The following is a 16421-nucleotide window of genomic DNA, read 5'->3' on the forward strand; positions in this document are numbered from 1 at the left end:
ATGATGCAAATCCGGATGGAGTCAAAGTTTTCCCACTTAAAATGCATAAAAACTGGATGCAAATAGAAATTACCCACTTGAAATGATGATGAAAATCCCGATGAAAATAAAATTTCCCCACCTGAAATGCATTAAATCCGGATGGAAACAGAATTTTCCCATGTAAAAGTGATGAAAATCCAGAGGGATATAGAATTTCCCCACTGAAAATGAATAAAATCCAAATGGACGTAGAATTTCCCCACTTAAAATGATGAAAATCCAAACGGAGGTAAACTTTCCCCACTTTAAAGAGATATTTGCGATGAAAAAACTATAGAATTTCCCCACTTTAAAAAGATATTTGCAATGAAAAAAATATAGAATTTCCCTACTTTAAAGAGATATTTGCGATGAAAAAACTATAAAATTTCCCCACTTTAAAGAGATATATGCAATGAAAAACTAGGTGTTGGAATAAGGTGAAGAGTACAAATGTAGAGTGATTTCCCCCTTGGACGTAGAAAATTTTAAGACAAGTACTTTCGCTAGATGGGTATGGATGATTTTTCCCCTTTTCAACACTTCAAAAAAATTTGAACTCCAAAGTCAACAAATCGGGATGGAGTATAAAATTCCCCTTAGTCCAGATTAACACAGAAATCTCCCAAATCCAGATGGAGATTGATTTTCCCCTTGAAGACAATTGAAGATGAGGGAAAAAATTCTATGTATGGGATTGAGCTTATCCCTATAGGGACCAAATTTCCCCACTTGTAGGCAAAGCAAAAACCAATTTGCTGAGTATGAAAATTAGGATTTTATCCCTAAAGGAATCGAACATCCCCTCTTGCACAAGTGAAAAGTGGCAAGGATGACTTGAAAATAAAAAGCTGGTTAATTTTTCAACTTGGTGAAATTAATTAATTATAAAGGAATATTAATTTAAATACATCTTTCACAAACTTCAAGGTGGCATTTTTTTAAAATCCCACATTATCTATGTGGGTGCAAAACTCAAACCCAAAACCTCTTGAAAAAGCATCCAACAGCAATACGAGAATACAAGGGATTGACTTCATGGTCCAAGGTGGTGAAGCCAAAAGTTGAAAGCTGCAAAGGAATGGTAGCCCAAAATTTGAAGGGTCCTTCGTGTGTAAGATGAAGAGTCTCAATTCAATCTTTTTATGTGATTGCTTGGTGTATTGTAATGCAATCAAGTGAAAGCCGTTGTACTTGAACATTTTATTATCAATAAAAGATATATTTTGCTGGTGTGGCTGAGTTTTTCCCTTCAAGTGAAAGGGTTTTCCCAGGATAAAGTTGCTACGTCTTTTTTGTACCATTTTTCTAATTATGTTTATCATTTTTCTGGGTCAAAACTTAACATTGCTTCATGCCTTACATGTTTGATGTGTGTTTGTGTAATCTTTCATGTCTTACATGTCTGATGTTTATTTATGTGTATTGCTTCATGCTTTACATGTCTTAAGTGTATCTATGTATCAGTTTATGCTTTACATGTCTCATGTGTATTGGCTTCATGCCTTACATTTCTAAATGTATATTTATGTGTTGCTTTGTGCCTTAATGTCTGATGTGATAACCCCCCTTTTGTAATAAGTATTTAATAAATAAATTGTAACTAATTAAAGAAGTACATTATTCAAGCATCAATTTTGGTGTGGAATAAATAATTATTAAATATGAATAATTGTTTATAGATATTAAATAATGAATGTATATATCAACTGTATATAAATTATTGAATAGATAATATTAATTAACAAAATTATTTATTAAATAATAAATTAATTAATTAACTAAAAAGTTGTGCATACGGTGAAGCATTGACTACCATCGACAATTCCATCGAGCTGCTATCTTACCTTGGGAAGACTAATAAGATGATTGATGCATTTATGCATGAAAAACATATCGAAGAAGGAAAAAGTATCAAAAGAAACATAAATACCTTAGATGGTAATTTAGATAGGAAATTAAGCAAGGACCAAAGATAAGTTGCGGAGGAGAATTCATTAGGAAAGATAAGTCGCACGATAACCTTGGATTATAAAGGAAAGAATTTATATTATGAGATCCATACAATGACTACTTATATATATAATATTATAATGTTAACGTGGGGCAACAGAACAGTGCCAAGTCCAGTGTGGCCAGAGCATTGACGTCATCTTTGGAATGACCATCACTTAGAGACTTAGTATAAACTCATTATACAATCAATGACCATGGTACAGGTCAGTCAAGAAGGAAATTGGAAAACAATATAGCCCCTCGACATTATAATAACAAATAAACAATTGATATCAGAACACTAATATGGTCAGTGACTATGTCATTATGACTAAGTCATTCAATAGATATCGATTTAATAATGAGATCCATTAGTTAAATAATGAGATCCATTGACATGCATTTAACCAAATGATATTTATAAACCAATTAATACTGAAGACTCACGTTGACCAGGGATTATGAGAAGAACCAATCAGTAGATCAGTTAGTACTGTGAAAGGTGTGATCTCTTGTAAGAGAATGGGCATGTCTTTTGTCTAAAGGTTCAACAATTCAATGCTAACATTGCTAAGGGATATACATGAAGATTGAAGTCGATCAATTAAGTGATGGAAAGGAATAAGAAAAGCTGCAACCGATATATATAAAACAGTTCAATTCAATCTCTTGAGGAGATGTGATGTGTTATCTGGATATATAACCAAATACAATCTTATTACTGCAAAATGGATAATGCACAAGGTTATATTAACAATTAAATCTGAATATATCAGATGCTTACATAATGATAAATGTGTAATAATGATAAATAGATTTGTGATATAAAATATATAAAACAAGAGATACAGAATAGTACAGATATATATAATTCTGCAAGGTTGTATCCAATATACAGTCAGGCATCATCGAAAAGTAATGATAATAATGAGAAACAATACATAATCGAATGGGGAGTTTGTGGAGGAAGAATCCAGAAAGGACTATACAGATATATGGACCATATTATATTTATTGCTAGCAAATATCTGGTGACAGCAAATTAGCACATTGTAGTTTATTTATGAGTTAATACTAATCTATATTTACAATCCATATTATATCTATTTGGGAATACATGTCCAGTATATATGTGGATAACAGAGCCATCGTATGATCTTATATGTATATATATATATATATATATAGAGAGAGAGAGAGAGAGATAATAGATATTTTATATATATAATAAACCAACATACCTAGCCCAAGCAGAAAGGAGCTAAAATATTTTAGAGCGGCTTGTATACATCCAAGCAATGGATCTTTGTCCCAACATAGGGTGTGGGTCAGCGCTCCCTAATCTTTTGTGATATGAGCTTGGACTTGTAAACCTTGAGGGAATCCATTGATAGTGGTGTTTAGGCAACTTGGATAACATCGACTCCTTCCATCTTTGAGCTGAATCCGTAATAAGGTTGGATATGAAGGTTAAAGACAACTTAAATCTATTGAGATGCATGACTAATCCTATCATGGCCATTATAATCCAAACCCTAGTCTAGGAAATTTAGGATAAATAAAGGAAAGTCCGAACAAGAAACATTACATCTAACATGTACTTATCTATTGCTTTGTGCTTTACATGTCTGAAGACTATTTATGTATTGCTTTGTGCCTTATATGTCTAACGCATATTTAAGTGTATTGCTCCATGCTTTACGTATCTAATGTGAATTTATTTCATGATGCCTGGCATGTATAACTAATGCCTTGTGTGCATTGTATGGCTTCATGCCTTATGTATGATTAATGTCTTGCGCGTATTCATAAGTATACTTCGTGATTTGTGCACTATGTATTAACACATGCTTCATCACTTAAGTGAATTTATGTGTATACTTCATACTTTGTGCGCTATGTCTATGCTTGATGACTTCAATGAGTTAATATGTATACTTCATGACTTGTACACTATGTGTTCACATATGCTTCATCGCTTATGTGAATTCATTTGTATACTTCATACCTTGTGTGCTATGTGTATTCACATGTATCCTTGATGACTTTAGTAACTTATGTATATACTTCGTGCATTTTGTGCTACATATATGCTTCATGAATGAGGTGAATTCATGTGTATACTTTACGTTTTATGCACTATGGGTTTCCATGTATATACTTCATGTCCTAAATGACTTCATGCTTATGTGTATTTATATATATGCCTCATGCCTTAGGTGCTTTAAGGTGAATACTCCATGCTTTACGTGTTTGACTCATAGCTATTGTGTTTTCAGCATACATTTCATGAATTCTTATAAAAGCCTCAAAGCCATATTGTTGCATTCAAATTAGAATGAGGAACATTATTTATGCAAAATAAAATATGGTAAGACTAGTAAAAACAACGTAGGGATGTCATACAAATCTAGACAATCTGCTGAGCAAAGAGAAGGAAGAATGCACATACTTTAGCACCATGAAGTAATATATCTTTTGATGAGTATAGTAAGTTTCCTACAAATTGTTATAAAATATGAAATGAAAAATAATGGTCATACTATTATAATAAACAAGTGAGACATTAAAGCATAGAACACTAACCTTGAGGGCACACCCACAACAAAAGAACATGGATCCAAATAAAGAAACCACAAGATCACAATAATTACTACATTTTTGCATGTTGGACAAAATCCAAACAGAAAAAGGCACCCACAAAACATAAAGACTCTAGAGCCAAAACCAACTTGAGGTTCCAAAAAATTATTAACAGCAACCAAAACGATCCAACACTACCAATATTATTAGAAGATTATAATGTTTATTTAATGATCATCTTAGTCAATATTTAGTTTTTTAGGTAGAATATATTTTCGTCTTTAGTTCACGATTGTTTCTTTTAGAAACATCATCTTCGTAAATCTATATAAAGAGCTTTCATCTCCTATGTTTAATAATAATAACAAGATCAATTTACCATAACATGGTATAACAAAAGATTGGATTTCATTGAATTTGGTAATCTTTTTAAGAAAAATTTGAGCCTCTCTTGATCTAGAATTTTTTTCTACAAACTTATTTTACAATTCTTTTAAACAAAAATTGTGAGAGGCATTTTATGAAAAAAATTGCAGTTTGTCTTCGAAAAATTTTGTTGAAAATTGTGAGGTTGGTTGAGAGTTCTGATTGTGCAATTTCTTGGTTTGAACAACGGTCTCAGATTTTCGTGGGTTGCATGTACCTGCGTAAGCTTGCATGTTCTATCTTACCATGCAAAGTCTCAAGTTTTGTTGAGTGAAGGTTTCTTTGGTGGGTTTTCATGATTTTTTCCCTTCAAAAAATCTTGATAGATTTTCATAAAATTTTCCTTTAAAAATTCTCTTTTGGGTTTATAATTTTTTCCTCAAAAATTATATGTTGGGTTTATAACATAGTTACACCACCTTGGGGGATGAGGGGACAGCAGGGGACAAGTTTCCAAGGTAGGGGGACAAAGGAGCCTTAATTTGGGGATGGTGGGGGGGTGGCAAGGGGATAGTGATGGAGGACGGGATGAGTTGTATATACTATACATATGGTACTTAAAATGATAGTTATGAAAAGATGTAATGCAATATAAGATATATAAAGACGTAAAAGAGTAAATACTTGAACATTGCATTGAATTAGAGTTTGGAATATCAAGCATTGAACATAAATAGTTGAATCAGCAAATAGTCAATAACGGGATGTTCCCCTTGTTGAACCCTTGGTATTTGGTCTTTGATTGTTGTCATTGATATCAATAATTCATCCACATGATCTCTTAATCATTATGACAATCAGTTGTGATATTAGTATATACAATGCAGAATGTCAGATATCTTAGTCATTCGGTACACAAAATGAAATTCTAATGGACATATGGTATGGTTAACATCATGAAATTATCTTATTTAATGTCTTTCAACATTGTTCTAAAAAAATTTAAGACATGAACTTAATTGTTATACAATTAACACTTAATGTTCATATTGGTTAAGATGCGGTTTTAAAAAAAACCATTTTAGTCTATGTGAAAGTCGACAGGCTTTTTTATCAGTTAGATCCCAACTATCATACCTCTTCGGAAAGGTCTTTGTGTCCTCTCAAATGGGTCTAAGTTAGTTTTCTGATAACAAATGTACGGACAAAGAGAAACAATGTCAACCACAGACAGTTAAAAAGCAATTATGGCAATTTGACAGTTTTGGCATATCTCCAAAATTTTGACCATCAACATTTATAAGTAGGGGATTCATCCCTTCAAAAGAAGGTACAGGTATTTTTGTAGGAAAGTACAGAGGTTGTGAAAAATTGGTTGTAGACCGGAAGGTTTTATTGCAGATCAACAAGACATCAAAGGATAGGGTAATGATCTTTGTTTCTAATTTGTTATATATGAATTGATGTCGATTGCAGAAGTATATCAAAGGTTGAAGAGGGGATCTTTGTTTCTAATTTGTTATATATGAATTGATGTTGATTGCAGAAGTCTATCAAAGGTTGAAGAGGGTTTATATACTGATTTATGAGCAATTTACATCAGCGTACAATCAGATCCTTTGATGACAAATGATTACATAATTTGATACTTAATGTTTTGAAGAGAAACAAGGATTTATCACTTCAAAAAGTTGGTAGTTTGAAAGGCATTAACTCAAGTCATCTTCTTGCATTCAAATCTGTTGTTTTCAGATCTGATTGTACATTTCATAATCTGATAACTTCATTGAAAGATTACTTGTATGATACTAAGACTACTAATGAAATTCGCACTAAGTGGTCCGAATTTGCTAGTCTTTCAAGTAAACCTTAAATCTTGATTCAGTGTTCTAAACTCTTTATAATTATAAGTTCTTTTAATTGTTAATTATAACTTATTTTAATATTATGTTGTAAACTTGTAACTTGTAGGATACCCGAATATTGCAAAGGTGGATCTCAAAACTATGGCACAAAAGAATCGCATTTTGTGGTGGAAATGTCATGGGTCACAGAAGTCAAAGATCACCTCACTAGCCATCCAACTGCTTTTCTCAGGTTTGTAGTTCCACCCCTTTATACTCTTAACTTTAAGAGTTTTACTTTACTGGTTTATTATTCATTAGTTCAATGATTTATCATTTATCATTTATCATTTGTCACTGTTAAAGTTTTAGTCAATTCGGATGTCTTTATCTAATATACATGTATATAATATATGTGTGTGTGCGTGTTTATTATATGAGATAAATTAAAATATTAATTATATATGTAACTATGGTTATATTTATTATAATTATATTATAATAATATTTTAAATATGTTATAATATTAATTATTAATTAACCAATAGACATGTCCCTTTCTATTCATGGCTTATGCTTATTATTATGAGAAGAGCTGTCTTTGGAACACACATACCACAGATTATGGCAATGTTAGTACATTTGCAGCGATCCAAAAAAATTTAACATGGTATCAAAGCTAGAATGCATATGTAATAGAATAAATATATAAAAGGAAAATTCATGTGCAACATAATATCCTTATCATCATTGTCAAAGAGGAATATATATTGAATTGTCATGGGCACAATGAATACATACATCAACTGGTACAATGAATTTGACTAGAATCTACGGACACTATTCTACAAAAGACATCAAATTCATAACTCAGCGAACAACATTCACTGCAGTGGATAAGAAACAAAGGGTTATGTTGAATTGAAATTTATATTCTTTAATGCCAAGGCATTGGCAAGCAAACTAAGAGTTTGATTAAATATTATTACATAAATGTTTTGTATCATTCTATAGGTTGAAGGAAGTCATCGAATGGATTTTAAATATTTCTTATACTACTACCATGAATAACTTTATAAATGGAGATGATATTTTCTGATCGAATATAATGAAGATTATTAATGGAGAACATTTAATTCATTACTGCAACAAAAATTAATAATACCGTGTTGAGAACTAATACTTATCATGGGGCATCTCGATTTGTTTCCTATATTAATATATATTTCTCGAGCCAAAAATTCATGGTTGCATCTTATTCATCAATTCAGTTAGGCGAACATGTTTTGTGGGAGTACAACAATGATGATATCTTAGGAAGTATCGTATTTCATTCAGATAAGAAGAAGAAGCGATGATTAATAAAGGCAGCCAATCCTAAATCGGTCTACAAAAACAAATTAGAGCCAACTCAATGTGATGACATCGTACCCATACAAGAAGGGATAGTATCAATTTGACCTGGCATTTACATCGACAAGTAGAACGAAGAAAGTACAATCACCATAGGAATCACCAAGCAAACTCAGCACGAAGAGATAAGGAGCAAACTATGGAGAAGGTGGTATAAAATTAAGGAGATCGAGTAAGGAAAGAGATAAGTTGATATACATATAAAGGTATTTGTGAAGATTGCTCAAGGGCATGCCACGTAGGTGGGCAATGAATTGAAAAATAAGAAAGATGTTTTATAGAAACAGCCAATACGATGCCACCATTGAGAGCGAATAAGGGATGGTCATCGAAAGAAGAGGACAAGGTTCAAACTGATATGCCACGTTAGTAATGGGTCTCATCGCTCATCAGCAGAGTAAAAAGAATATACTTGAGAATGAATGGGCCTTTAAAGGGATTGAACATAAAGTATACGATAGGAACAATGAACAATCTGCACCCATGAACATCGAATACATCATTTCATATAGAAGTATGACAATAATCAAATGATTTGCAGTTGAGAATCAAGGCCGATTACTATATGTGATCGTGAATTATTTCACGTGCCCAAGTTGGCAATAATATTGCCTAAGCATAAAGAGTGGGCTTAGAACCAAAGAAAAGAGTTCATTCACAATATAATCAGGGAATACATCGAAATAACGTGCGACGGTATTCAAATAGTAGTAGTGATTAAGACAGGTGGGCCCCATCTTAATACTCGGCACCGTAGATATATCTCAGTGGTCTCACATACTCAACAAGCAGCATTTCAGCCATGACTCATCACCGACTGCAGAGTGAGACTTTGACAACAACAAGGGCAGTCGATTTAGCTTAATGAACTACAGAGTGAGACTTTAACAACAACAAGGGCAATCGATTTAGTTTAATGACTTTGGGAATTGATCCCCTTAATTGCTTGGGGAATTGATCCCCTTAAGGAAAATGAAGGATTGATATTAGATTCAAAGGGAGTCTGACACTTTGTCAAATGCAAGAAGCTCAGAAGATTGATGTTCAGAGGGAGCCAGACATTTCATTAGAGACAACCTTGAAAAAGAGGGAGGAGATAGAGGATATGATTCAACCTTCGGTGATCCAAAGGGCGTAAACCATGTTGAAATGGATTCTCCGATGATCATTAAGTTGTACTAGTCAAGAGGACTGTGATTCATGAATATACCTTGTGATTATGTGATTTTAATGAGCCTACCCCTTGTGTACATCATGAGATGGACTATGAGATTTTAATGGACCTACCCCCTATGTATATGTTATGCAACCTCCCCCCCCCCCACCGCTCCGCACCCCCACAGTCCCCAAATTGAGGCCCTTTTTTTCCCACACGCGAAACTTGTCCTGGTGTCCCCCTGCACCACCACACCCCCGTGCCGATGTAACACTGGAAAATTGTCTAATTTTGTAAGTTTTGATTTTCTGGAAAACTAATGCATACAATAGCATGTCAAAACAAAACTCTGCAAGCAATACAAGTCTTTATGCTGCAATAATGGACAGAAGCATGCAAGTTCATAAATTATGATCAATTATATACTCACTGGTAGAATGACCGCAATTAGTATCATTGCAAAGATAGGCAGTCAAACAAGTAAGAGCTAGCGAACAGCTACCAAGATCTAAGATTAATAATAATTAAAACTGTACCAATCAGTGATCAGAGCAAATAGCGAATAAGACAAAACGTAACATTATAAAGTTGTTAGCCAATATGAAGGGGTGCGATCAGAAATAGATATTTCAATTGCAAGAAGTGTGTCTCCTCTCAAAGGATATCACTCCTCAAAGGAGTAATGAAGTATTAATGGAGACGGGTGGTGATGGAAAAGGAGGCGGGAACCAAAAATACAAACAGCAGTTATAAAAAGCAATCTGGAACATACAGCAGGGTCTCATGAACAGCAGAAAGGATATATGTATTATAGACAGCTACAGCATTGAACAGAAGCAAGATAGATGAAATACAAATCAATATTGTATCTACAGAAAACCAGAAGTATATAGCAGTGTCAAGACGGTCAGTCTATCAGTACTCTCTAACAGCATCCCCGAAAAGAACATCTGCAGACTAACAATATTCAGCAAGAGACTATATTACAAATATGCCAGAGAGGTGAGGAACCAACTTACAACTCCACAAGATGGTGTGTGTTTTCTAGGAGATGAGGATGGGGAAAGCAAGTACAAGCCACGAAGTTTAGAGGGTAGTGATCTATGTACCCCTTAGACTTGGTGTAGAAATTGCTTAAGGTAGACCCATCTTGCCTCACCATCCAAAATCTAATGTTTGTGGAATATTATTGCTAATCTATGAATACAATATGATGCCTAACCTCAATCGTATGTGTGTGTAGATATTGGTATGTATTGCTTTCGTTACAAGAATCAAGTCTCAAGGATATTTATTTGGTGAGATGTAACCCTAGCTCTAATTTCTCACAATTGTTGCTTTAACTTTTAGGGTAACTTAGAAAGTCGACATCACAATGGGTTATATGTGTAGCCAAATAAATGAGAAATAAAATATAAGCATTACTCAAAGAAAGAAGCATGAAACAGATATTAGAACAAGAACTTTAAAGTTTATTAACATCTGAATATGTGCATTCTGCAGATGACATACTGTCAATTGAGAGATGTATCATTGCTTATATCCAGTAATTATTGCTATGCTATGATTGTGCTTGCCGTATTACTTAATCTCTAGAATCTAATGATAGAAATACATGCATATTGTTACAAATCCATTAAGGTTAAAGAGCAATAATTTCATTATGGAGGCCAAAGTTATTGCTCTTTCATGTGACTCACACCCTCGGATGATTCAGCTGAATGGTGACAGTATACAATTATCAAATTCAGTGTTTCTGTCATACAGAGGTCTCTGCCCTCTCCACAACACTGCAAGCAATTGGCAGTACATGTGTTGTGAGTGGATCTTACCAGTTTGGTCTCTATATTTTTTAAATCCTTACAAGGCCAATGAAGAAGTGGGCACCTTGCATGAAAACATGCTCATAAGATGGTCTTGTATCATTTATTTCCTTCTTATGGAAAGGTTCATCATATGTCCTATCTTCAAAGTTGGTATTTGATCTACTGGGTTTCAAAGAAATGTTTAGGGGAAATTTCACTATTGGTTCATGCCTTTCCACTTACTCTTTGTAGCGGAAAGGAAGATTAAAAAAGATCAAATATTTACATAAGAAAAACCAGGGCAAGTGAGAATAAAATTATACAGCAAATACTTGTAAGAGGCCTGCAATTGTGTCCAGTTAAAAAACAAAGAGCACAAAAATGGTTTCTTGGTGCAAGAGCACCCTTTGGACTTGATATGCCTCCAAGAAGCCCACTTTAGAATTTTGTTTCATTTTGTGTTGTTTTCAAGTTAATAAGGCCATTTTAGGCCGTTATTGTTCATTTGGATCCATTTTGGAAAGTTGTCAAAATTGTCAAGTTGCAAAGTTGTCAAAAATGCAAAAAAATCTTGTTAAAGTGTCATTAGTCTTAACAAAGGGATTTATGATTCATTGAGCAGTTGGAGATGGTTGTCAAATTGAATTTGAGGATTGGAGATCAAGAAAAAAGGAGAAAGCCATGTTTTTGTTCACATTGCTGGCTGTTCTTTGTATGGACAGTACTTCATATTTAATGATCTCGAATTATTTGGAAACGATAGTACATAAATCTACTTTCATTTGCAAGTGGTCTCACTCAATTTTGTTATGTACGTAAAAGTTATAATCAAATTAGTGATTGCTATTCCCAGATTTTTTATGTTTTACAGAAAGAAACTTGCTTGGTACGAATTTGCACGACCTTGTATGGTCAATTTCAGGAATGTGGATGATAAAGATATGAAATACAGAACTTTTCCTTTTTGTTTGGAGTCATTTTGTTGATTTTTGCAAAGGATACTACAATTTTGGTGTTGACAGTTACTACTCTGCCCTAGGGTTTCCAGTGGCAGAGTAAAATCAATATCTCTATTTGTCACAGTAAAAAATCATAATTAATTCTGTGAAGGTTTGTACTGATGTATTCTTCATTATGTCCAAGTCGTAGAACTATAGGAGAAGGATTGCACATGTGGTGAAAATTTGAATGCCTGTTATCCTTATGTAGCAGGCTGAAACCCTTGTCAAGAAGTCATGATTTGCACTGTGTCTCATCAAGAGTAGATTGGACTGGTGTGAGATGTTTCATGGAGTGAATGTACCCTGTCTAAGCCCCAAACCTTGCTTGAACATCTTTTGAATTCCTTTAAAGATCAAGCACTAAGTTGTGTGCAAGCCTAAATGCCAATTAGGCCTACTCAAAAAAGGGACAGACGATTTTTGAGCCATCCATAAAAAAAACTACCTCAGTTTGGGGTATGTAAGAATGAGCACATGGGTATCTAAAATAACTATCTTTTCCTGAATATCAGCTCTGATCCAAGAGTTGCATCCAAAAAGGCAGTTTTGAATGGCTACAAGGAAGAACGAGGTTTTGTGAAGGGAAGCCCATAGTTTGATGAACAAAAGTTCTTGTAAGTGGTTGGCTGAAGTTGTTATATCATCATATACCCCTGCTGTGCATTATTTCTACTGTTCACATATAAATATCTAAAAAACATAAACAGACAAGCATATGAAACTTGAGCAATACAGACCTTTCAGAGGATTTAGTTGACATTTTAGCCACTGGTTATTAACTTTTAAAATGTACATATAAAGGAAAAATAAAAAGCCCTATGCAGCAAGTAAAGGACCCAGTGTATAAAAAAGGGTCACAAATAATAGTGACCGAGAAGAATATAGCAAAAGTAAGACACAAGTCCAAATGATGACCAATCAAAACCGTCATTAATTACTTGTATATTAGTAATATTTTTATGTCCAGTTTTATTTATAGCACCTATTCTTAAAGTGTGTGGTTTTTGTTTGGTTGAAAAATGTGCCTTCATTTCAATTCTGAATTTGGTGTGTGGAGAATTTACAAAGCGAATGTAGCATGTTAGAGAATGTGGCATGTAAGTGGATGTAGCGTATGGCCCTGTTTAGTTCAGCTTCATCTGACTTATGTACTTACATAATTTGAAATATTCATCCATTCTTATTAAAGAAATATAGCAAACCAGGCTTCTCTGCTAAAATCTGACCAACAGACACTTAGCTAGCTTGTATCCCAAGAAACGGCACAAAGAATAGTTCCAAAATGTAAGAGAGAGATTTGCATGGTAATTACATAAAAGACTTTCTTATCCATTGAATCATTCTGAATAACTAACACTAGCCTAACTGAGAAAGCCCCAAATTCTAGTGTAATTCTCATGTTTATAATAAATCCAGCAACAGTGTGGAATCCATTCAATGGTTGGCCACGGCATCATCCCTTCTCCCTCAGACTATTCCAGATTCCAGAGAAATACATTATAGCAAGTAAAAATACATAATTATTTGAAATATTCTTTCTTGTGGGATAAATCAGCACCATATGACAATGGCTAAGTTCTTACACTACAGACCTTCAATGATTTTTTGAATTATTTCAGTTTTTTAATATTTAAGACTCTAATGAAATTCAGGAAGAACTTGATAAATTTATCAAGGATCTGTTCGAATTTCACTAAAATGCTGCTATAGCCTTTCCAAGATTGTCGGGGGTGTCGTGTGAACATAAAATATCCAAACCTCAGTAAAATTTAGAAAATAACAACGAGCGGCTCTCTAAACTTACCTGGAAGTAGTCAGTCTGGGCTGCCTGGGTCAATATCTCCAACAGCAGCAACGGCCAATTAGTGGCAGAATGTGCTAACATTTTTGAGAATCTCCCAGTTCTCTTAAGATGTTCAACAGCATTAGCCCTCCACTGTTCGTGGATCAATAGCACCTCCTTCGCCAAATACAGTGACAATAGAGCTTCCTTGAAATAATTAAGCTCCTCCTTGGCTTTTGTATTCCAGTTCTTTCCATTAAGGCTGTCCCGGTAAATGCTACCGCCGCCTGGCTCTAAAGAACCATGCCATGAAGCCAATTCAGCAAAGAGCTTACGAAACTCGTTTTCCCAACTTTGATCAGGCAGAAAACTTCCTCGACATTTACGATCAGGCCCTTCGCTGGCATCAGAAACGTAACAGAGGGCTCTCTCCCATAGAAATAAAGTCTCATCACGGGACCTGGAAGGTGCTATTTTGCTGGGAAGTTTCTGGTCTTTTTGCCTCAAGAAATGAAGCAATGCGCCATCTATACCGTGCCATTTCTTCAGGGTTCGGTAAACCTGGCTGCCTCCTATACATCCTAGCTGAACTCCCTTCTTAGCCAATGATTCGAGTCTCCCTTCTAGTTCTGACCTTAGGGTTCTCAGAATTGATGGAGGTTCAGTAAATGTCCATGGAGGAGGGTTTTCAGAATTGTGGAAATCGATATATTCAACTAAATGAGGAGCTGTATTCCATTCTTTCACAAGCCCTGCACAGAATAGCAAACATAAAGAGGGGATATTATCCAAAATGTTTGGCCAAGCCCACTTGGCAATTGACAGACACCTACATCGTCTTTTCGACAAAAAATTCTTATTAGATACTTCATATCACATACACAGACGAACAAATTGATGAAATTGATGATCCGAGAAATTGTTTCAGTAACTGTTGTCTATAAAAATAAAGGTTGAGCATAGAGATAGCTTACTCTGTATTATGGTGTTCTTGCCAACTCCTCTGGGTCCATGCAAAAAAAGAGGTTGGTTCACTCTATGATGCCAGGCATGGTTGCTGAGGACTGATTCCATCAATGGCCGGGGGAAAATTCTCCATTTTCTCTGCATTTCCTCTGATCTTTTCTTCCTTCTGCTCCCTACTTCACTTCTGCATATTTCATTTTCGTCTGAGATGCATGCTTTCGAGATTTTAGCCACGACTCTTAAAGGGTGGAAGGACGGTGGAGCTGACTGGGTTTTGCAAGGGTTTAAGAGCGTCGCTTAGATGCCCTGTTTTAAAGCATTTAACGGATACTAGAACACATTTTATTTGAGTACATCTTTTTAATAAGTTTTCAGTTAACGGATTTTAATAAGTTAATTAATTAACGGATACCACAACACATTTGATTTGAGTACATCATTTTAACAAGAGATGCAATGTGTGTCAAAGTTCTGTCAATTATTGAAAAAGAAAAAAAATAGAGATTTATAGGTAGAAAAGAATGATAAAAAGATAGTGTTAAAAGAGAGAATGATATATTATTATAAGGAAGGGAATTTTAAAAATATTAATAATTATATTATTTTTTAAAATATATAAATAACAATAGAAATTATATTATATGAATGAACAACTCATTTGTATCAATTCAACTATAACTTGAAATATTTAATTTTAAAAAATAAATTGTTGATTACTTAATTCAAGCTACCAAAATATCTAATAAGTTTGAGGGGTAGTATTAGTTTGACAATTTGTAAAATGGTATTAAAAAAATTAGAGCAAGATTGTAAAATAATAGCCAGTAAAACATAGTGTAAACTTAAAGAAATAACATTTTACAATTGGCAAAAATAAATATAAATGTAAAACTAATAAATATATTTAAAATAAGAAAATATATAATATTTAACTCTATATTTGAAGTTGGTAAGAAAAATAAAGTATGATAATTAATATTGTTTCGACATTCATTTTCAATGCATGATAGAGTTGTTAGAAAATATTTGTATTTTTGTTGAAGAAAATTGTATTTTCTCCTTACTAAAAATAGAATGGTCCAATAGAGTGAATTATAAAATAATGAAAAATTAGCAAAAGATATAAACATTTGAAGTTTCTTTTAATCTTTTAAATCCTATGAGTTGATTGGTCAGTTGAATTAAAAAATTGAATTGAATGAAAGCAATAGTATCTGCTTTGGCAAGAACTAATAAATTTATTAATAATTATAACACAAATAAATTTTATGAGTATTAATTGGTAATTTTTTTAATATTATTTATTGTTCAGAAATAGTAATATGAGATTAATATAATCGAGTATAATTAGCTTGTTTTGAACAACCATATTAAAACTTATTTATGGGAGACCAAAATCAATTATGAAAGGTCGAGGATTAAAACTTAGAATTCCATATGAGATGTTTTTAAGAATTTGAATTTAAGTCTTTATAATGAAACTCAATA

General features: G+C 33.5%; 1 protein-coding gene across 2 annotated transcripts in view; it reads right to left on the bottom strand.

The window, feature by feature from the left end:
• LOC149531666 (uncharacterized) overlaps positions 1-15269 on the bottom strand; it is a 158590-nt gene extending 143321 nt beyond the window's left edge. The window contains exons 1-2 of one of the 2 annotated variants that reach the window (XM_089809432.1): positions 14942-15269; positions 13989-14719 (exon numbers count right to left, since the gene is read on the bottom strand). In XM_089809432.1, coding sequence (XP_089665558.1) covers positions 13989-14719; positions 14942-15077 — 867 coding nt within the window. In that variant the 5' untranslated portion in view covers positions 15078-15269. The remainder of the gene's footprint in view (positions 1-13988; positions 14720-14941) is intronic. The other variant, XM_089809431.1, reaches the window with a different exon arrangement.
• Positions 15270-16421: the final 1152 nt, after the last annotated feature.

Source organism: Cupressus sempervirens, chromosome 11, assembly GCF_028749045.1.
Source record: "Cupressus sempervirens isolate cs-2001-9-10 chromosome 11, ASM2874904v1, whole genome shotgun sequence".
Classification (NCBI taxonomy): domain Eukaryota; kingdom Viridiplantae; phylum Streptophyta; class Pinopsida; order Cupressales; family Cupressaceae; genus Cupressus; species Cupressus sempervirens.